This window comes from Anastrepha obliqua, chromosome 3 (assembly GCF_027943255.1).
Source record: "Anastrepha obliqua isolate idAnaObli1 chromosome 3, idAnaObli1_1.0, whole genome shotgun sequence".
NCBI classification, from domain to species: Eukaryota; Metazoa; Arthropoda; class Insecta; order Diptera; family Tephritidae; genus Anastrepha; species Anastrepha obliqua.
Genome location: NC_072894.1, coordinates 10,146,584 through 10,171,107, shown reverse-complemented (window position 1 = coordinate 10,171,107; position 24,524 = coordinate 10,146,584). Strand labels below are relative to the sequence as shown.

The 24,524-nt window shown below is 39.6% G+C and overlaps 1 protein-coding gene across 1 annotated transcript in view; it reads left to right on the top strand.

The window, feature by feature from the left end:
• LOC129240597 (ecdysone-induced protein 78C-like) overlaps positions 1–23,249 on the top strand; it is a 64,404-nt gene extending 41,155 nt beyond the window's left edge. Inside the window, exons 3-4 of the mRNA XM_054876502.1 lie at positions 22,839–22,963; positions 23,100–23,249. Of these exons, the coding sequence (XP_054732477.1) occupies positions 22,839–22,963; positions 23,100–23,249 (275 nt within the window). The remainder of the gene's footprint in view (positions 1–22,838; positions 22,964–23,099) is intronic.
• The last annotated feature ends 1,275 nt before the right edge of the window (positions 23,250–24,524 follow it).

Genomic DNA, 24,524 nt, shown 5'->3' with positions numbered 1-24,524 from the left:
AGTTCGACTCAAATTGGGGGACAACAGAATTCGTTTTAGAGGTATGATTCCTTCGGCAAAGTTTCTTATTTTGATCCCTAGAATATGATTTTGACAGAGCAATGGGCGATTTGTTTGCCTCCCCACAAAATACACTAAAAGTTCGACCCAAATTGGGGGACATCAAAATTCGTTTTAGAGGTATGGTTCCTTCGGCAAAGTTTCTTATTTTGATTCCTAGAATATGATTTTCACAGAGCAATGGGCGATTTTTTTGCCTCCCCACAAATCGGGCCGGCCTAGCGTGCATACTGTGAGACTTGGAATTAACTCGATTCCTTTTTGAGTCGGACGTATGGAGGTTGAGATGGAATCATCTCAGCACCTTCTCCTTAGCTGGCCTGCTTCCGCGGGACTAAGATTTAGGCATCTTGGTTCCTACTTCTTTGCCACGCCTGCTGATATAGTAGGCCTTGACATTAAAAATCTGATGAACTCCATCAGCAGCATAAAGCGGTTGACGCAAACGCAGCACAGTCATCTTTCATAACCCACACACACTAAACCCTTCCTCCTAACCATCCCCTAACCCATCCCCCATTTCCATCCGTCCTCTTCCTTCGTCCCAACGGTCTTTCTCCACCTTAATTACTTCACTATGATATCATAAAGGACGAATTTGTTTTCTTCGTCCAAGCGTGCCAACTCCTTGGGAATAATTTGACCTGCTCACCTACCGAATGCATTTCGAGTTCCAATAACTCCTGCTACCGCTCTGTTTTATTATATAAGTCTTTGCTGTGGCTGTTGAGGTTTATGTAGTCTTCGCTTAACTTTCAGCTCTATTTATCGAAGGTACCACCTTGGAGGTCGCCGTCTCCATGTATATTTGTGTGTGTTACAAGTCGAGTGCATGAAACTTAATAAAATATGAAAAAGTTTTGTCTATCGGTAAGCTTTTAAGTAAATTTTTGATATGAAAAAGCTATATGAAGGTAATATCAGAAGGCAAACCAGAAATCGGCGGAAAAACTTGGTCAGCCCCTAACAAACACAACCTAGGTAAGTAAGCCTTCGCTACGCGGGAGTTGCACATTCGCGGTATCCAGTGAGGGTTCCTAAGACTACTCTATCTAGATTTAAGAGCTCCTAGGGTTAGGTACGGTGCACTAGACAGGGCTAGTTTACTGGGCGGCACCCCTTGGTCGGGAAAAACTCGAGTCATTCAGGTAACTTAGAACCGGCTGCCATGGGAAGCTCCGCTCCTCTTGAAAGAATAATAAATTACTTTGCGTGTTCTGTAAGTTGTTAATAATTTCCTTTATAATAGGCTTTGTTACGCCTGCAGAATCCGCTGTTGCTCTGGTACACAGAGTAATATATCCTTGAGTTGTCTTATAAAGTATATAAATATGTGAGTGAACTAGTTTAAATTAATTTTGTTTGAAATTTAAGTTTCTTGAAGAAAATAAATAATTTTCATCCGAGGAAAATTACTTTTTAGATAGTATCCTAAAGCCAAGAGGAACGCAATTATCTTCCGCTAGTATTATAGCTTAGAATGCATCGGGGGTCTCCGTTCGCAATAGAGATAGAGATTGAGATAGAGTCTCAGATTGACGACGGGTATGTGATAACAGAGAGATAAGATGGTTGGCTGTCATTGAGAGCATCAGTCCTAACCAAGTTAGATCTGAACTTTCTCTCAATGTTCGGAAGAGAGGAATGCAGCAAATTTTTAACGAATATTCGAATTTAAGATATCAAAATAGGCTAACTGGATCGAAACTTACACCACGACACAAAGCAGCTAATAAATTGCATCTTGATGGGGCTGATGGTTGCCAGAAGTATTGGAGAGATATTCGCGTCTTCGAGAAACGCGTCACTGAGGAAACTTCCATGGTGGCTCTCTTATGATATGGCGCTCTCTCAATTCACTTCAGTGGCAATACCCCAATTTGTTTACTTTCTTATAAGGCGAACGCAGAAAATTAAGAAGAGGTCTTACACAATGTTTTATCGAATTTTGACGAAGACTTTCACGGTGAGTCTTGGGCGTATCAACAGGACAATACTCCAATCGGCAGGGCTAAGCGTACAAAGCAGTTTTGCACATCGAAAAATATTTCTGTGCTGAAGAGGTTCGCAGTTAGTGCAATTCTATCAATACAATGGAAAACCTCTGGAGAATTCTTAGCAAGCAAGTTTATAAAGGAAAAATGTCTTTACTGCATTTATATCGTTGTTTAGCACAGCTAGCAAGGGTGAAGAAATTACTCAGCGGTACGAGTTTGGGTGGGCTATGGAACTAACGTATACCTTGAGCAATTCGAGAAATTATACACAAAATTTGCTGACATCAAAAAAAGAAATCGGGGAAGAAGTGGGTCGAACTAAAAGCACATCAAGTTTATTTAGGGGGTTATCAATGTAGAGGTGTCGGATTTTAAATTGAAATAAAACAAGGAAAATTCAAATCACAGGGTCCGGCACTCGAAGTGTAACCAACTTGAGACCCCAACTAGCTCTGTTAGTTGGCTAAATGACAGTCGGGAGTATTGTTAACAAGCGCGTGGAAGCATTTTGCCGAGAGTAAACGTCAAAATCAGTAATGGATCTCAAACGCAACAGTGTGATTGCATTATATTTGGCTGGAAAATCATAACCAGCGATTGTTCGTGAGCTCGAGCACCTTAAAGTAAATAAAGTTTTTGTTTAACGCACCATTACTCATCACAATGATACTGGTAGCATCGCGCAACGTCATGGAGGTGGTCATCAAAAGACTGCAACGTCACGTGAAATGGTTCAAAAAGTGAAGAAGCGACTTGAGCGAAATCCCCGGTGAAGTGCCAATCAAATGGCGAAATAACTGAAAATATCTGACCGTAGCATCAGTCGCATATGGATAAGGATCTCAAAGTCAGGCCTTATGGTATAAGATCCAAAAGGTGCACAATCACACACCAAAGCAGCAACAAGTCACACTTGAGAGAGCGAAGGAGTTGCTGCGCTTGGCGGAAAGCGCTCAATTTTCTAACATTGTGTTTTCTGACGAGAAAATTTTTCAAATTGAGCAATTCGTAAACTTGAAACACGATAGGGTTTATTTATCCGACCGTTCAGACGAGAATTTGGGTCATCACCAGGAGGCTGCACCCGCCACAGGTAATGGTTTGGGTCGCTATAACCGCAGATAGGCGCTCTCCAATCGTTTCCATCGAGCCTGGCGTCAAGGTAAATGCGAAATATTATCGGAAAAGTATTCTAGAGGTTGCTTTGAATCAGGGGGCAGACAAACATTTCGGTGACAGACCATGGACGTTTCAACAGGACACCGTCTCACAAAACACGAGTGAACCAAGAATGGCTAAAAAACAACGTTCCGAACTTTATAACATCCACAGATTGGCTCTCAAATTTAACAGACGCGAATCCGATGGATTATTCTTTTTAGGCCATATTGGAAAGCAAGATCCGAACTAAAAGATTTACCAGTCTCGAGACGCTATCTGGAGAAAAAAGGCAATGTCCGCGAGTGGGCCAAAATACCTGCTAGTCACATTCGTGCAGCTTATGATTCGGTGCTGGACCGTCTCAAGGCCATTGTCAAGGAAAAAGGTGGTCATATCGAGCAAAAGTAAATTGATTCTTAATTTTGTATTATTTTCACACATTTGTTACTTTGAGTTGAATAAAAGTAATTTTCCAAACTAAATGTATAGACTTTTTCATTGGTTAAACTTTGAGTGTCGGACCCTGTAATTGGGTAAACTTTATTATTTTTCTGCAGGCATTTATTTGTTACAGATAATCTCTTTCAAACGGTGGCGTATTTCGATCGTCCGTAAACACCAATTTTGAATGACTCGCGACTCCCTGGAAGACTTCGGTTGGTATCACGTGAGTAATTTGAGTAATGTTGGCTTCCAATGCTTCAGTTGAGACTGGTTTATGCACAAAGTATTTAGACTTTTCATATTCCCAAAACAAAGGCCCCTTTTACCTTGATGATATCATACGATCTTGGTGGCCAATCCACTGGTAGGAGACAAAAGAAAAATTGCTCACCAAAACGAGGACGCAGTAAATCGCGTTGTTGCACAGGCTGTATGGCAAGTAGCGCCGTCTTGTTACAAACAAATGTTGTGGAGATCACAGGCTTTAATTTACGGCATGAAAAAGTCGTTGGTCGATAGCCTTCGCTATTCACTGTTGCATTGGCGCCAGCCTCGTCTTTAAAGAAATATGTGCCGATGATTCCTCCAGCCCATAGGCGGCATCAAACAATTGTTTTCAATGGATGTAACGGCTGTTCTTGAATGGTTTCAGGTTGCTCTTTAGCTCAGATACGGCAGTTTTGTTTGTTGACGATGCCATTAAGCCAAAAATGGGCCTGATCGCTGAACGCCATAAGTTGGCCTGTGCACGCGATGAGCACTTTTCACAAAATACTGAACACTTTTTTAATGAATAGGTTGACAGTAGTCGCTCGTGATTTGTCAAAAAAAAAAACCTATTGGAAAAAGTACCGCTAATTTGATCACCTTTTATATTAAATTATAAAATGATTAAAAAAAAATAATAATTGGCGCGTACACTTCTGTTAGGTGTTTGGCCGAGCTCCTCCTCCTATTTGTGGTGTGCGTCTTGATGTTGTTCCACAAATGGAGGGACCTACAGTTTCAAGCCGACTCCGAACGGCAGATATTTTTATGAGGAGCTTTTTCATGGCAGAAATACACTCGGAGGTTTGCCATTGCCTGCCGAGGGGCGACCGCTATTAGAAAAATGTTTTTTATTAATTTTGCTTTCACCCAGATTCGAACCAACGTTCTCTCTGTGAATTCCGAATGGTAATCACGCACGAACCCATTCGGCTACGGCGGCCAAATAATGTTCTACACCTTAATTCTCAAGTATTTACTGGCCCACCCTCATGTGTTGTTTTCACAATTGCATAACCGGGAAATCACAGTTCAACCCATGCAACAACCTCACACACACATACAACCATGCATAAAAAACATCTGCATTCATATATACGAACACAGTTCGGTCACCTGTCTCGGCTTAAACGGCAATTTTGTTTTTCAGCGTTTTAATTCGCGGGAAAGTGGAATATGAAAATATGAATAAAATCACTGCGAATTGGTTGGTGAAGTGTAACGTACGATAGTTGTGAACTTTGTGTGCGATAACGAATTTAAAATATTTCCCAATAGCTATACGAAATTGACAAAAATCAAGTGGGTTTGTTTTTAGTTTTATTGCCAATCAGTTGTGCTGACAGTGCGACAGCCGCGCAAATGCTTCCGCTTCCTTTTTTGGTTGCTGCACCGTAGCACAAATGCATATATACATACATACGCAGCTGGCAACATATTAGGCAATTTTTGTGGGCGCGGGATGCGTTGCTGCAGCAATTGTTGCTCATGCAACAGACGCATTGCGATTGGCGTTTAGTTGCTTTTAAGCGAGCTAAACTGAGCTCCACTAATGAACTCATGTTGAACGACAGCCCAAACTAGCATGCAACATGCTGCATGCTACCTCCTTGTGTCTGAAGCTATTTGATTTCAAATAAACAAATACATATGTACATATATACATGCTTATATGTGCATGTGTGCATACACATATTTGGATTTCTTTCTTTCTTTTACTGCTGTCGTCATGTTTAATATCTACTTGCTTGGGTATTCATTTCACTTATTACTATCGCTAGTTCACACAGCAGTCCCTCATACGAAAATTGACTTTTTAATTCTTTAATTCTTTTTTTATGATCAATGGGATGATTAGTCAATATATTGTGGGATATTCTTCTCGTTAGAGTTCTTTTGTGCGCTGTCACAGTGTTTTTCGTTGGGTATCACTTCAGGTTAAATTAGAGTAGGTATGGCGCCATAACCTTAGCCGTGGTTTTAAGACCGAAATGATTACGATGATATCTACTAAAGCAATAATAAAAAAACGTCACAATATCGTTTTGTTGATTGTATGCTTAAAACCGATATCTCATAATGGAAATTATTCCGCATTTATTGCTGGTGTTGTAGTAACGCGCAATTCTTGTTCGATGCAAAGCGATAGAATTAAAGGGTGGTTAAGTTTCAAGGGCCGGTTTTGATTTTGAATAAAACACAATTTTTTTTTAGAAAATTTTGTCATTTCTCTTTATTATGATAATACTGGTATAGCTCAATTACGTATGGAAGAAAATATTTGCTAAATGACCGCTGCGATCTCGGCGGAGCACCTCCATCCGATGGTCCAAATTTTCGATGACGCTGAGGCATAATTGAGGTTCTATGCCGTTAATGTGCCGAATTATTTCATCCTTTAGCTCTTGAATTGTTGTTGACTTATCTAGGTACAACTTTCTTTCAAATAACCCCATAGAAAGAAGTCCAACGGTGTCAAATCACATGATCTTGGCTCAAAATTGAGTTAATATGAAATTGAAAAATATTAAATGAAACGCAGAAAAAAGCTTGACGTTTATCTGTGGTTCACATTCAACATCGGCCCTTGAAATTTAACCACCCTTTATTAAATAAATCAAATACAAATTAGAGCCTCGGCCTCGTTATTAAGAGGACCCGAGCACTTTCTTACTATGCGACAACACACCATTCAGGAGATGCTAAGAAGTGAATAGCTAAGACTAAGGGAGATTAGCTGGTCAGGCGAGATCTTTACTAGGTGGCACAACCAAAAGCGGTTTAGAAAACTCATAACCCTCCCCAAGGATAAACTCAGAATGAAGCATTCACGGGCATTAGCGCAGGCCATTGTACATTACGCCGTCATTTGTACAAGATCGCCTTATAGTCCACTGCTTCTTTTCATTTTTGCGACTAATCCCAGGAGACTCTAACGCAGCTCTTCTTTGAATGCAGCTTCTCTCTCCGCCATTGCGCGGAGAAGGTTGAGATATCTTGGCCATTTGCTGGCAGAAGAAAGGCACATACAATGAGTCCAACCCAGTTCTATCTTAACTTTAGTCAGGGAACTGGGTCTGGGTGAATTACTGGAATGAGTGGAGGGCACAAAAGTCCATGAGGTCGAAATGCAAACTCAAGTTTTATTAAGTTGTTATCGAGATACACGCATTTAGCCAAAAGTGGGATTCGTATTTCCTTTTTTTGTTGAGTTCATCTATGAACAAATGATGAAGAGAGTAATTTTGCGTAATCTATAGCAGTGATAAAAGGTTTTGTTTCTTATTCGAAAATGAGCGCGATTCTATTTCGCCCAGTAGACGAATAGACTACTCAGTTTCACTGAAAATATTTATTGTTTCTCGTTACTGGCACGGACAAACGGGCGGGCAGACACCGCCAGATGGGCGCCTCTCATCATTCTGAGCATTTTGTTATATCCAGTATATAGGTCTGTATTTATCTCGATTCCTTCAAGCTGTTACGTAAAACCGTTAAGGTAACAAAATTTGTGCGCGGGTATAAAACGAAGAGTGAATTTTGTAGACCTGTGTTATTTATGCCACACAGTTATATGGTCCGTTGATAGTTGGCGGGTATTCGAGGTCTCACTTCACTTCCTTGTGGCTGTAGTTGTAGTAACGCAGTTGGCGATTGGAGCCTCTAACGTTACTGCACGTTGTTCGCACATTGTTGTTATTGCTTCATGTCTCTTGACAACAACGGCAACTCTTTCTAAAGTTTCCATTATGCAGATTAGGCAGAGCGATGTGGCAGCCTCAAAAAAAGGTCTACGCCCAACCGCCGCCACAAAACCATGCTAAAGTAGTTGTTGGTGTGCATGAATGTGTATGTTCGTGTACCGTAAAAAGATGTATTGGCGTTGAAGTGCTGCAACACGTACCAAGGTATGTACTTATATACAAGAATGTATGCACATACACACATACATATGTACAATATGTGCGTGGCGTCGCATGTGGCATGAACGGAGCCAAATTGGAGCTGAGTTGGTGGACGGTGATGCATTTGTTGAGATAAGCAACAATGAAAAGGAAATGCAAATGCAACAATTGCTTGCAACATGATTGCAGATATTTGCCACAAAGCATGGCAGCACTTCGACGTACGGTTATTGCTCGTTTTCCCGCCTGTCGGTTGGGTGCAGTTTGCTGCAAGTAAGTGCATGCCCGTACTTATATAAAGATGTAGGTGTGTCAGTTTTTGTTATTTCCTTTTGGTTTCAACACACTCGACATTCACCATAGTTCATTTGCCTTTTGCCACACGAGTTGCAGTTATTTTGCTGCACATTAAGTTTCGCTTTTTGCTATCCAATGCTGCTATTGTTGTTTCTGTTGTCAATGCATTTGTGTTCTTTGTTGTTGTTCGTGTTGTTGTTTTACTCGCTGGACGCAACCAAAGTGTATCTTTCATTTGAAATTCAAATTTTTCGACAGTTCCTCGCGCTTACCACTGCCATTTTGACTTTGAGTATTAGACGGAAGTCGCCGTAGGCGCTACACGAGTGCTTTCGGTGCAGTGCACAGTGGTAGGTTTTCATAACAGTTTTGCTCATAAATATGTTAGCATATGGTGAAATTTGTAGCAACTAAAATTTAACTGATTGTATTCACCGAGGCTGCTTTGGCTGGGCTATGTCGTGGCCAATGGATCCAAACGCTGAGGCTCTGAAAGTATTCGATGCGGTACCAGCTGGTAGTAGCAGAGTAAGAGGAAGGTCTCCTCCACACGATTGCCACACGTTAGGTCCGCTCCCAACACCTTTTGTTGAAAGTAATCCAAAGAAGTTTTATAATTGCCGAATATGTCATTGAAGGTGCTAAGTACATTCTGCTACGAGCGCCTAACGCCAATTTCGGTTTCTCCGATTTTCCAATTTTTTTTTATCTTAACTACAGCAGCAATAAGACAAATGAGGCAAAGAAAGAATCGGTCAAGACGAAATAAAGAATGGATGAAAGAAATAATGTTACATTTTAAGCTTACCTCGTCAATTGCAGGACTTTTAGTCCGTCAAGAACGAGAAAGAAGTGAGAGGGGCTTTAAAATATCTTCTTCAAATTAATATAATACAAAGGAAATGTATATATGAGGTGGCACAAAATTAATCACCCATCGGAAGATTTATAATTTTTGCTACTGGCGTCGTACGTCGCTCATATTTGACGCTTGTGACCTAGACAACTGCGGTATACAAATACATAGAAAAGCAGTAGAGCGCATAAAGATTGAAATAAAGATTTCCATAACTCAAAATATTTTTTTATTGTAGTTATGCAAAAACATAATTGGAAGATGAAGCATAGTCACTGAGAGTAAGTGTAATTTATTTACTTCTTATCTTCTTCTTTTTGATTGGCGCGATAACCGCTTACGGGATTTTGGCCGAGTCTAATAAGGCGCGCTAGTCGTTTCTTTCTTGTGCTAATCGACGCCAGTTGGACACACCAAATAAAACCAAGTCCTTCTCCACCTGAGCTCTCCAACGCAGAGGAGGCCTTCCTCTTCCTCTGCTACCACCAGCTGGTACCGCATCGAATACTTTCATAGCCGGAGCGTTTGTATCCATTCGGACAACATGACCCAGCCAACGTAGCCGCTGGATCTTTATTCGCTGCGCTATGTCTATGTCGTCGTAAAGCTCATACAGCTCATCATTCCATCGCCTGCGATATTCGTCGCTACCAACGTGGAAAGGTCCAAAAATCTTGCGCAGAATCTTTCTCTCAAACACTCCAAGCGGAGTGTTCATCGGATGTTGTCATTGTCCAAGCTTCTGCGCCATACGTTAGGACGGGCATGATGAGAGTCTTGTAGAGTGTTAGTTTTGTTCGTCGAGAGAGGACTTTACTACTCAATTGCCTACTCAGTCCAAAGTAGCACTCGTTGGTAAGAGAGATTATCCGTTGGATTTCAAGGCTGACATTGTTATCGGTATTAATGCTGGTTCCTAAATACACGAAGTCCTTTACAACCTCAAAATTATAACTGTCAACAGTGACGTGGGTTCCGATACGTGAGTGCGCCGAGTGTTTGTTTGAAGACAGCAGGTACTTCGTTTTGTCCTCGTTCACCACCAGCCCCATTCGCTTTGCCTCTTTATCCAGTTTGGAGAAGGCAGAACTTACAGCTCGGTTGTTAAGGCCGATGATATCGATATCATCGGCATACGCCAACAATTGTACGCTCTTATAAAATATTGTGCAGTCCGTTATCGCTTTTCTCACCTCGTCATGATCGGGTAGTGGAACGACAATTCCGTCGTCAACGATTGGGGTGTCGGGATCTTCACATTCTCTGTGACATGCGCAGCTGTCACTGTTTATCAGGTTCGAGAAGTGTTCCCTCCATAATTTAAGATTGCTCTGTACGTCAATCACCAGACCGCCGTCTTTGTTCTTACAGAAAAACGCCCCGGTCTTAAAACCTTCTGTAAGCCGCCGAACTTTCTGGTGGAATTGTCGGGTGTTGTTCCTATTGGCCAGCATCTCAAGCTCCTCGCACTCACGTATACGTCTCTCTTCCTTTTTTAGCTCTGTGATTACTAACGATAGATTAATAAAGAAGGTTTGTGTACAGTTTTTCAGCTTAAATGAAATACCATTTAAATCTGTGGGCTTAGTATAAGGGTCAAGACTCTGTCAAAAAAGAAACAAAAATCAAGTGGTATTCGAACTGTCTTAAAATGTGGGAAAATAATAGTATTATGAAAGCCATTTTCAAATTTTAATGGGTTCTGAAAAATTTCAAAAACCTCGAAACATTACCAACATTTTTCTTACTTTTACTAGCAATATTTTTACTTAAATCTATTTCATTTATTAAAAAAAAAATATTATGGAATATAAAGCCATTTACTAATTTTAAGAAACATAATAATTTAGCCTATTTATCATCATATAAGGCTTTTTGAAGATTTTCTCTTGAGTCTGGTGAAGGTTATGGGAGTTTGCAAATATTACTGTGGAAAGAGGGTTTGAGTGGGACTGTGTGATGTGGCATATTTTCGTATTTCTTCAGTTATTGTGAGTATTTTGAGGTGACGATGAATTTGTGCATTTTTGATATAATAAGGGACGTTTGAGATCATTCTGAGGGGTTTTGACTGGAATCTTTGAAGTATTTCGATGTTAGAGTTAGCTGTAGTGTCCCAAAGTTGAATGCCATATATCCATATCGGTTTCAATATAGCTGAGTAGAATGAGAGCTTACCATACTTTCGAGAGAAACATGAGAATTTCCATGTAGTAACCAGTTTAGACTTCTAAGTTTTATTCCTAGAGCTTTCCCTTTGGGGAAAGTATGAACCCATACATATTTGCTATCAAGAGGCATGCCGAGATATTTTGTGCCGTTAGTTTGGAGGATAATTGTATTATTCAGCTTAACAGGTGGGCAAGTTTTTCAATTTAGTGTAAAAGGGACATGGGAAGATTTTGTCTCATTTGTCTCCAAAGACTTGCGCATTCAACCAGTGAGTTATTTCATCAAGCCCTTTCTGTAGTTTTTGTGAGTAGGTCAGTGCTATCCGCAACCGTTCCGACTGTTGTTTCTTCAGAAGCTGGTTGATCGTATGTGTTTAGAAGTATAGGATGGGGCCTATAGTACTGCCTTGGGGCACACCAGTGTAACTTTCAAATAGTTCAGACTGTCCCTCGCCTTGTTTGTCAAAGAAATATCGATTTTCCTGTAGGACTTAGTAAATATACAATAATTTATTGGAAGAGTGTATTTTATTTTATAGAGTAAGCCATCATGCCGAACGCGGTCAAAGGCTTAAGATTTATCGCGAAAAGCCGCTGAGCTATATTTTTTTGTTCAAATGACTCGTGAATGCTTTTTATGAGTCTATGGACTTGCTCGATGGTACTGTGTTTCCTGAATCGAATTGATGTTTTTTCCTGAAATCGAATTGGTGCCTTGGGATTATATTTCGGTCTTCAATGATAGGCATCATTCTTTTGAGAAAAAGAGATTCCATTACTTTAGTGGCAATAGGCAATAGGCTGATGGGTCGATATGATGCGACTTGTTTAGCGCTTTTTCCTGGTTTGAAGATTATTTTTACTTGAGTTACTTTCCATTGAGGGGGAACAAATCTAGATAATGTAATACAATTATATATAAGTATTTACTAAAGGAAAGTGAGCCCTTCTTCTGGAAGTTGTTTGAGTACTTCTCCTGTTAATAGGTCATAACCATGCGCGTTCTTTTCTTTAAGGTTCTTTATCACTTCTTCAAATTAATTTTTCGAGAATTTTTTTATGGGTAGGTCTATCTGATGCGTGAGTTCTAGGGTATCTTTTACGTTTTGAGCAGTGCTTGGAGAGCGTTCCATTTCGAGGGGGCAGGACACTCGCGTTAAGTGACCAACAAATGTGTTTGACTTCTCGAGATTTGTTTTAGCCCATTTGTTAGTTTCAATTTTATGATTGATTGATTGTGCTAGAGTTGGCGTTTTTAAATTTTTGGTTGCTTTCCATAGAGAGTAGTCAGTGGCAAGGGTTGCTGAGATAGCTTTGGAGCTGAGAGTTGTGCTCTTTTTTATGGAGTTCTTTGAGTTATTGAGTAAGTGAGTTAAGTGTTTTTTTTTAGTTCATTTCTGCGCCTTATTTCGACAATAAAATTGCATATAAAAAACATAATTTCAATAATGCCTATGCAGAAGGCACCGAAAAGCTTTCTATTTAATTAGGCACTGAAATACAAGCTTGCATGTAGGTCTGAATCAACGATTTCCAATATTAGTTCAGAATTTTCGACGTTTAGCCTACCAGTACGGAACCGTTGAGGCTCGCCGGTTTGCTGCAGCATTCGATATCCCATAGGGGCCATAAACAGCACAAAATTCTTAGCCGCCTGCTCTGACTATTGTCGTAGTAGCACTGAAGAACGCATGGAATTTTCTCTTCTTTTTTTCTATTTTGGAACGCTTTAGTTCAGGAGTATCTTTTCTGCTCACATTTCATTACACTTATAAAAAAAAACCCCTCGCTGTCGATATGTATTTCAAAATTCTTTTTAACATATTTTTCTACTTGCTTTAAAAGTTGCAATTTTCCCACTGTGCAGGGCATATGACGGTTGAAAAGATAGCGAACTGTAAACGAAGTTTTGTTTTTTAAATATTCAGTTTTTTGGTTTGCCTGCAAGCTTGGACTTTGCCTATGTTTTTCAGTAAAAAGTGATTGCAATAGATTTTTTGTTTATTTTGCTAGTAAATGTTTTTCTAAACTACCTTTTTCCTTTCACGAATTAATTTACTCTCGTGCTTGTTTTTGTTTTAGTATTCTTTTTTCGTTTTTTTACGAAGCTGCACAGTTTTGTGATTTGCGATTTTCCACTTTTCGAGTTCAATACACGATTGTGCATCACATTTGGGGCATGCCACATGCATTCGAGTATGCCCCATAAATCTCACGAGTGGGAGTAAAAGTTACGTGAGCCGCACGAGTATTCACTTACCCCATTGAAATTCGCCAACGTTAGATTGATTTTAGGAGGCGTTTGCCAGCCTGTTGGCAAAAGAGGAAATAATTTTTAGGAAACAATAAGTATGTATCCTCCAGCGTACGTATACATATTTACATGTGTATTGTTTAGATGGTTGTGTGTATATACGTTAATAAAAATTCCAATTGCATTTATGTCTGTAGTTTCTAAAATTTTCCAAAATGTTTGAGTGATTGAAATATTGAAAGCAAAAGAATTTGTAAGTTTTCCTCTTTGTGCAAAGAATTTCTTATATTCTTAATATACAAGGTGGCGTAAAAGTAACCTTGCGATGTTTTTTGGCTGCAATTTAAAAAAAAAAATGAAAAACTTTTATTCTTCTTGTGGATTATTTTTATTTGGTCTTTTAATTTTTTTTTTACATCAAGTCGAGAATATGATGTCATGTAAATGGCCGCCGCCACAGTTGATTGCCATTTGAGCCCTTTTTATGGCATTTTCCATCACTTTGGCCAAAACTTCCGGCGATAGGTCCTCACATTCTTGACGGATATTGTCTTTAAGAGCTGCAAGAGTCTGAGGCTTGTTGACATAAACCCACGACTTCAAAAAGCCCCACAAAAAGAAGTCTGGAGCGGTCAAATCAAGCGATCTTGCTGGCCAGTGCAAATCGCTAAAACGGGAGATTAGGCACCCGGGAAATGCATCCTTCAGCATATCGGTTGTGGCACTTGCAATGTGTGCCGTTGCACCGTCCTGTTGGAACCACATGTTTTCCAATCCCAATTCATCAAGTTGCGGCAAAAAGACCTCGTTGATCATTGCTCTGTAGCGCTCACCATTCACAGTAACCGTTTGGCCCGCGACGTCTTCGAAGAAAAAAGGTCCGATGACTCCTCCAGCGAAAACAGCACACCATACAGTGACTTTGAGCGGGTGTAATGGCTCTTCGTGGGTTATACGCGGATTTTCAGTGCCCCAGAAGCGTAAATTTTGCTTATTTACGTACCCGCTAAGATGGAAATGGGCCTCAGCACTCATGATTACTTTTGATGAAAAATCATCTTCCTCTTGGTGGTGATTAAGGATGGCTTGAGGGTATGTTAGACGCGACTGGCGGTCAGCTGCTAACATCTGATGTACCGTCTGGACTTTGTACGGAAACATGTTCAAATCTTGAACCAAAATTCGCTGTAAAGACCGTCGACTGATACCCATTTGCGTGGCACGTCGTCTGGTCGATGTCGACGGCGCTTCCATGACATCCTCGGCTACAGCAGCAATATTCTCTGCAGAACGGCTACTCCGGGGTCTGCCACTCCTGGCAGCATCTCGTGTTGTACCAGTCTCTTCGAAGCGAGCGGCTAAACGTCGCAGTGTTTCACCAGTAGGCGTTGGACGGCGAGGAAATCTGCGACGAAATTCACGTTGTGCCAAAGTCACCGACCGATTATTGGTTAAATAAATAGTCAGCAATATTCCGCGTTCTGGAGCAGTGTAGCGTAACATTGTTTATTAACGTGTATTTCGCATGTGTTTACTACACAAATGTCAAAACAGAACTGACATTAGGGGCCAATCGCAAAATGTATAGCATTTTCTGATAGGAGGATTACTTTAGCGCCACCTGTTATATTCGTTTTTCGATATTTTTATCGATAACTCTTAGTACTTTTAGCATAAATATAAATATAAAGTTTTCACTTACGAGCTTTATCTACTCTTTATTCAGTGAGTTTAAAAATGTATATCGCAAAATAGGTGGAATTAACTCGTGAAAACTTTTGTGCGCTTGAAGAAAATTAGACTCGACAGATGCAAACAGTTTCTTCAGTGGCATGCGGTCAACGGCCATAAAAATTATCTTTTCATAGATGAGGAAATGTTCACTCTTGAAGAAGTTTTTTATAAGCAAAACTATAAAATCTATGCTAAAACTTCGTAAGACACAAAAAATGTTGGTCCAAGGATTCAGCGTGGTCACCATCCAGCCTCCGTAATGTTTCGGTGGGGAGTGTCTTGTAAAGGCGTTACATCTCTTCATTTCTGCGAAAAAGGGCTTAAGAGCAGTGCAAAAGTGTGACAGGAGAATGTCGTAGAAGGCGTGGTGAAGCAGTTGAGCAGTACTCACTACAATGGAGAGGGTTGGATATTCCATCAAGATTCCGCTCCAGGACATAAGGCAAAAACCACACAGCAGTAGCTAAAAAACAATATTCCTGGATTCATAGCGGCTGAATATTGGCCGTCTGGAAGTTCAAATTCGAATCTATTGGACTATAGTTTGTGGTCAGAATTGGAGAACATGGCCTGTCGAAGACCTCACAGAATTTTGGAGAGTTTCAAGCAGTCTTTGGGTTCAGCAGCGACGTTCATATCCATAGAAACCGTGCGTGCTGCAATAGCTGAATGGTCTGGTCGTTTGAGGGCTCGTGTAAAAGGAAATGGTGACCATTTCCAATGAAAATTAAAATTTTTTGTTTTAAAATTTGCATGATTAAATAAAACTAACATCATTAAAAAAAGGTGTAATAAGTTAATATCTATAACGGATTTAGCTTGTAACAGAACATATGGCAAGACTAAGTATGTATGTATGTAGATATTGATCTTGGTTCATTTCTATAGTGTTTTTGTTATACAATTTGGAATGGAACCTTGGAAAATTGTCTAGAAATGTGTAAATCGGCAACAAGAAATCAATTGATGTTCATTGCCGAGTTGGTTATTAAATATTAGTATTGTTTGCAAGCTCAAATTATTGAGAAGGTTGATCAATAGGTTCGTGTGGAACAAATGGCATTTCCACCTAAAATCTAAAAAGCTCAGTTTCGTAATCGTTAGACTCTTTAAAACACACCAGACATCAAGGAACTTCTGGTGAAGAATCGCAGCCGTAGAAAGTCAACAATGTCGGCCTACAAGCAATTGTGCCCCTAATCGCCCTCTAAGATTATACCCTGCTTCGAAATACAAATGGATTCAGCGAAAACAGACTTGGGTCGAGTTAGTCATTAAATAAAAATCTATATTAAGGACCGAAAGAAATCGTATTATCTGCAGTTCATCACGAAATTGGAGAGACGTTGTATGAAAAAAACGAGTTAGAAGGAGACAAGATGAAAATATAAAACTTTATGTCTAGACGTAGACATAGACAAGTGTGGTACGTACTTAGTTGAATGTTACCAGAGAAGACTTCGGTAGAGCAAAAGTGATGTATTCTAAAAACATAGAATTGCTGAGTCTCCAGCTCCCACTTACCCAGCTATATAGAGATGACATCACTAAATCATCAGATTCGAAAAGAAGTTGAGAATTGAACGAGATGACTAGTTAAATTGAAGTAGACGTGCATTTCAAAGGAAACCCCAGGAGTGTATCGTGCACTTTTACACAGATGGCTCGAAGGCACCAGAAGCCATAGGGGCAGGGGTACATGACCCCAGAATCAAGCGTTCTGCACCGATGGGTAGTTTCCCAAACAGCTTCCAAGCGGAAATGTATGCCATCTGCTTATTTACAGAGATATACTTGGGGCGGCCATAGCCGAATGGGTTGGTGCGTGACTACTATTCGGAATTCACAGAGAGAACGTTGGTTGGAATCTCGGTGAAACACCAAAATTAAGAAAAAAAAATGTTCTAATAGCGGTCGCCCCTTGGCAGGCATGGCAAACCTCCGAGTGTATTTCTGCCATGAAAAAGCTTCACATAAAAAATATCTGCCGTTCGGAGTCGGATTGAAACTGTAGGTCCCTCCATTTGTGGAACAACATCAAGACACACACCACAAATAGGAGGAGGAGCTGGGCCAAACACCCAAAAAGGGTGTACACGCCAATTATATACATAGGTATATATATACTTGGGAAAACGTTTTCGGCATGAGCAAATTGCCGACAGTCAAGCGGCACTCAAGGCTCCGCAATCCTGTGAGATTAAAGTTTCACTGGTTTTTGAGTGTATCGAGAAAGTGAATCTACTATCATAGTAACGCACAATCGCATCCGGCTAAATTGGGTCCCAGGACACAGGGATATATATAACTAAGAACGAAGTAGCGAACGCATTGGCAAGAGAGTCTGCGACCTCACCATAAATAATATAGGTCCCGAGAACTTCCTTTCTATAGGACAACACACCTTCAAGGAGATGTTTAGGAGTGAAGAACTAATTAATATAATACGTCCCGAGACATACAAGTATACAAGATGGCGCAAAATTAATCACCCTATTGGCGGACGGGAAAATTGCAACGTAATATACGTCAATTGACACTTGGGACTAGACAGCTGGAGTTTACAAAAAGGTAAGCAATGGAGCACGCAAAAGTCAAAAGAAAAATATCCATCAATCAAAATAATTTTTTTTATTAAGGAAGAAAGTTTTCAAAAACAAAAAAAATTGGATGATTAATTTTGTGCCACATTGTAATGGGTTTTTCAGTAAGAGCGCTTCAACTTTTGAACTTTTTTGAATAAAACACAAACGGTTTGAATTTTTTAACTAATTTTTTTTTTATTATCGAGTTTGAACATACACATTTAAGTATGAAATTCGATTTCTTTTGCATGACCACCGCGTGCACATTTTACGAAGTTCAATCGTTGAACCCAATTTTCGACCACTCTTTTGCATAAATCGGTCGAAATTCCAGCAATTTCGCGTTCAATATTGGCTCTGAGCTCACAAATCGTCGCCGGTTTGTTACTGTAGACCAATGACTTCACATAACCCCAAAACGGGACGGCTTGTTAAATGGACCGTAAAATGGCCGTAATGCTCTTAAAGTAGCAGCAACAGAACGATTATTTTCTAAAAAAATTTGCACGATTTGCAATCGTTGCTCAAGTGTGTAGCGTTCCATGATGAAATGTATACTAATAAAGTTTCAAATGACAAGCGAAAAATAAAAAATATTGCGTCGTTCGCCCTCTCTATCGGCAAAAAGTTGAAGCGCACCTATTGAACAACAACAAGTAAAAATACTAAAAAAACTACGCCTTGTGTGCATATAAGCAAATTGTTTGTCATTATGCGTACATCCTTTGCCGTGATGTGGTTACAAAAATACAGGGAAGGGTCAATACTTATGCATATTTGCCTTTTTCTCATATACAAATGCATTCTCTCCTACATAAGCAACCTGTCTGTCGGTGACGCCGCATTACTATGTATGTATGTATGCACTAATGCTACTTTTATACACAGTAGCAGCTATCATTAATCGCTTGTCGTGCTGAAAACTATCGTTGCACGGAAAGTGTGCATGCAAAGCAACAACCACACCCAATACAGAAAATAAAATAAATAATTGAACAAACTACCGTGTGAATGAGTAACTGCTCATCAATATCAATTACAAGCGACACATCTATCACGTCGTTGAAGTGACCTGGGCGGAAGAAGGAAGCGCAAGAAATTTATGAGGAAGAGAAAGAAAAAATAAAAAGAAGGAAAAAAACATAAATCACGTTCATTCATTATCTCATCACTAGGTAACGGGCAACTAGAAAGTCATTAGTATACCATTAGTTCATCTCACTGCTTCTGCCCATTTCGAACAGCAGTGCGTATGAGCGACATTTTGTGTTAATGTAGTAGGAACGCACGAATGGAATGAAAATGGAATTGTGGATGGATGGCTGGCAATTTTTCTAAGCACTCAGAAAATATTGCGCATTGCATTTAAGGCGAATAGTAGAAGGCAGAGAGTACCGATGGTATGCGCTTTTGTTGCTACTCGTTTGATTATGCATGCGCATCACAATCATCAATCGAATACCAATTTAATCAATACGTTTGTACCTTCCTGGTAAGAAAATCTCCGTCAATTATCTTTCGGCAGTACATACATCGATAGTTAGCAGATTTTATCACTGAAGATATGAAGTTACCCTTTTGAGATTTTCATGCTGACGTAGCTAATGTTCAACTATTTACTATTCTTGCAAAACCTTGCAAATCAAACTAATAACCTTAACTATATTGATTATAATAAAAATACGGGCTTACCACTAATTAATGATTTCTTTCACACACGAAGCAAACTAAGAAATTTCCATCTAAAAGCGGTTGCTGAGTCCGAAAACCTACTTTTTTCTACCTCTTAGTTTTCGAGATAACGTCAAATAATGGTTTTGGATTAAAGTAAAAGTTTCTTCCTGTTGGTGAAGCATAATGAAATCTGAGAAGAAGTCTCCAATAACTTAAATTTAGGCTTCCGGATTGCAGCAGTGTTTCCTATGGGGCGGTAAGATGTTTGATTACATTGACTAGCGACATATCTTTAAGTTTGAATTAAGCAAAAGGTTCAAGATAGTGACATATTTTTTAAGTATTAAAACATTTGTTCGGGTAACCAGGCAGTAAGCACGGCCTGTATTCACTAGCGGCGTATATTCCTGTCGGTCGCATGTGATTACTTCGATATCAGATTTATATAGATGCAAGGCAAAAGGGAAATGCATGGACGAACTAGCTAGCAGATACTTCTGAGATGGTACCTCCATGTCAAAAATTAGTGATGCCCATTGGGTTACTATTGGATAAGTGAGTCTCATGCCAGCTAAGCGAGCGTTGGATAAGAACTCTGGCATGAATTGTTCCAAATTATTCTGAACACGGGAAAAGGTAGATTCTACTATAAGATTATCAAAGTCGCAAGTGCCGTGGAAGCCGTTACTAGACACTTTTTGATCGGCATTTATTGAGCTTCTTCTGCTGTTACATACTAGAGAATACTGAGGCGGAAATCTTACAGCATCTACTCTTAAACTACCCTATGCATGCTTACATTCAGACATTATGGAGCTTTCAGGCTTAGACATTAACTGCTTGTGGGTTTTTGTATAAGCACTAGGGCTGGTCGAGTTAAAAATCGCTCATTGCTCTGTGAAAATCGTATTCTAGGGATCAAAATAAAAAACTTTGCCGAAGGAACCATACCTCTAAAACGAGTTCTGATGCCCCCCAATTTGGGTCGAACGAAAAATCCCACTTTGACCCATTTAGAGTGCTCCAATCGAGTCCAAATGTATGACCGACCCCCACTAACTTTGAACGGCCGATCCACCCATGGCAGTGACACACCCTCTGGAACTCCCCTGGGGGGTTCCGCATACAATCATTTCAAAATATCACCATTTTTGGCCTTTACATGAGAAAAGAAAATAAAAAGTTCGACCCAAATTGGGGGGCATCAGAATTCGTTTTAGAGGTATGGTTTCTTCGGCAAAGTTTCTTATTTTGATCCCTAGAATATGATTTTCACAGAGCAATGGGCGATTTTTTTGCCTCCCCACAAATCGACCCGGCCTACTATGCATGCTTACATTCAGACATTATGCAGCTTTCAGGCTTAGACATTAAATGCTTCTGGGTTTTTGTATTAGCACTCAACGTTTCCCCACCCTTAAATCCTTAATAGCGGTATAATCTGACCTATATACGATCAAGTCGAATAAAAAATGGTGCAGTGGTCCCCATGGCGTTTTTAAAGGTGACAGAGTTAATGCAGGCTTACTTTAATACTTTACTTTGCATGTAGTTATTTGACCTTTAAATAAGGTGAGGCATTCTGCTCAAATAGTTATTGCTCTACATTTTGGCAGAATACTGTCGAAAATAAACCTAAAAAGCTTAAGCACTACCAGGAACAGTAAAAAATATATGTGCGGTTATCGTAGTTAGAAAAAGTAATATTTCGAAGAATTCAATGTAAGGCCGAAGGAATATTAGACGAGGCTCTTTAAGGTGATGTTGGCCAGATTTCGCCATGTGCAAGCCAAGCATTTTTCTATTGTAAGTGGGAGGCAGCATTAAACTGGTGCCTCACCATGAACTGGATTATACACTCGACCAAAAACTTAACAGAGGTTAGGTGCGCCGTCAGCCAATGAAGAATCCGATGACATTTGAAAATTAAATATTTTTTCTAAAAATTTTACTTGCCCTCTACTTTTACTAAAAATTTTTAGAGCTAGCAATTCACTGTCTTTCTAAGGGAGCCAATTTGTTAAGAGGGAATTAGAAAACTGCTTTCTGACCAAAACTTGTATTATTGAATCCTGACGTACACTGTGATTCTGACTATTTTGAGTAAAAGTTGTCTTCACTCTTTAGGCAGAAAAAAGTTCACACATAACACTCAAGTATTTTTAGCCAATTAGCCTATCCTCAATTTTACTAAAATCATTAGAAAGAATTAGCGAAGAGTATATTAAAGCTAATATCAACCCCACTCAGCTTAGTATCTTGCAACATGCGTACTGTAAAGGAAAATCCACAGAAACAGCACTTAACTTACTATTTACAGAAATTTAAACGTCAATCTGTAATCTGGAATACACACTGGTAGCCTTCCTTGATATGGAGGGCGCGTTCATCAACCTCCATGCCATAATAAAGGCACTGACCGATTTCAGGATCTCTAAGGTTGAGTTCATGAAACACATGCTCATGAGTAGACTTGCGATTGCAACCCTAAGAGCCTGAAAGATCAGGAAAAGAGTCGGTAGAGGAACACCTCAAAGCACAGTGCTATCCCCTCTCCCCTGGGTGCTGGCAATAAACACAGCATAACCTTTGGAGGCGTCAATCCTGGCTTTGCGACCATTTGTTGAGCTTCACCACCCTTGCACTATGATATTTTTCGCACATTATTGTCGTATTTCAACCACTTTTCGTCTCCTGTTACCATTCGCTTCAGAAATGGTTCGATTTCATTTCGTTTCAGCAGACAATTCATGTGGTACCCAAACATCGAGCTTCTTTTTGTAACCAGCCTTTTTTAAATGGTTCAAAACCGTTTGATGATGAATGTTTAGTGCCTTGGCGATGTCATGGCAGCTTATGTGACGGTCCTGGTCAATCTTTTTCATAATTTCATCGACTTTTTCAACGATAGGTCAACCGGAGCGAGGTGCATTTTTCACATCGAAATTTCCAGAACGGAAGCGAGCGAACCATTGTTGTGCTACACGAACTGATACAGCATCGTCTCCGTAAACTTCAGAGATTTCATAGGTGGCTTGCGTGGCATTCTTCCCTTTTTTATACCAAAAATTCAAAATATAGCGAATTTCTTCATTATTTTCAATCATTTTTGAACAGCTATAACTTTTTTCAACTTCTCCGAATTTAATTTTTTTGGTTAAATGAAGCTTAAAATGTCACCTTTCTAACACCAATGATATGACACAATGTGATTGGTAGCAGATTGGAGATAGATGACTCAAACGACATCTATTGACAAAATACGAAAAGACTTTTTCGACTACCCAATATTAACAGTAATCATAACGCAAATAAGAAAATGTCACGCAATATTTTAGCTTGGAGCCTCTAAATATTTTCATATTTAACATTTTTATGTATTCAAACAGGAACAAATTTAAAATAAAATTCCACTGCATTTGTCCCATTACAGATCAGCAATTTGCCATAGCGGACTCGAATTCCAACAGTGTTACGAAATCATTTGTACCGTGCAAAGTTTGTGGCGACAAGGCGTCCGGCTACCATTATGGTGTAACCTCTTGCGAAGGTTGTAAGGTGAGACACACATACACACACACACACACACAAGCGATTTAACAATTTGTCAAATCAGCAACAAATACATGCATACATATTTATTATTATTATTATTTTTACGTCAAATTAAATCTTATTTTATATTTGTTTGCAGGGTTTCTTTCGCCGCAGCATACAAAAACAAATCGAGTATCGTTGCCTGCGTGATGGTAAATGTCTGGTGATACGTTTGAATCGAAATCGTTGCCAGTATTGTCGCTTCAAGAAATGCCTGTCGGCGGGCATGAGTCGAGACTGTAAGTGAAAACCGAAATTCAATTTTATAATGCCATATTTTCAATTTATATTTGCCATTTTGAGTAAGTGCTTATACGTATATTTTTGTCCACTGCGTATAATATTAAGCGCGGACTCGCTTTACCACTTACGAGGGATATTGTGATATTTTCCTTCATTGTGACTTGGCGCGCGCAGGCGCCGCCTCGAGCGATCATATTTTTCATTTGTTTCTTAACTACTCAAATATCCGCGTCTCGTCTCGCCTTGTCAGCCTGCCTTGTCGCCAATATGACCCACTGCCACTTTATTCATCTGTCTGAACATTTTTTTGTAGAAGGTTGGTTGGTTAATCGTTTGGATGGAGGTGCAACTGAAAAGCAACTGGAGTCAAACAACTGCCAGAAGGTGAAAAAGCGAATTGAAAAATCGTGCAACAATACGAAAATAAAAATATCAATAAAATGTCACTGCTTCTAATTTACTGCCAATCGTTACAAACGTAGCCATACTAACACTGTACGAGTATATGACTGTTTATTATTATTATTATTATACCTTCCGTGAAACAAATTCAAATTCGTTTTAATGCTTTCTGACTAAGTTTTTCAAATGATAACTTCATTAGTCGAAATTGGTGGCATATTTAATAATCCTTTGTGGCACAATGCGTCAAACGCAAATATGTTGAAGTTTTTGAATTGCTGCCATGCTGGTTTGGTGAATGTGTGCGATACATAGAAATTACACCGTGCGACAAAAATCAACTTTTTTGAAGTGAAAACTTCTTTAGAATCGTTGGGAGTGATTTGAGAAAAAGTGAAACGAAAAAAGCGACCCTCTTGGCTACGAAGCGTTATATTATATGTTGATATAAACGTAGCGACGAACTAAATAACTTTTAGGCCAGCGCCGACAGCATGGCGCGGTAGCCGAGCGACTAGCAATGTGAGCTTCCAATCCAAAATCCTTGGTTCGAATCACAAGAAAAAAAATTTTTGTATCCAGTTATTTTATTTTATTTTATGAAATGTTTATGAGGAGCTTTTTTTCATGGCAGAAATACACTCAGTGTTTTGCCATTGCCTGCTGAGGGGTGAGCGCTATTAGAAAAATAGTTTTCCTTAATTTTGGTGTTTTCACCGAGATTCGAACTGACGTTCTCTCTGTGAATTCTGAATAGTAGTCATGCACCAACCCATTCGGCTACGGCGTTTGTTTAATTTTACTGATGCAAAAATGAGGAAAAATATATGAATAAAGTTTGCTTACTGTTTACACATTTTCCAAAGGTGGCGGAGAA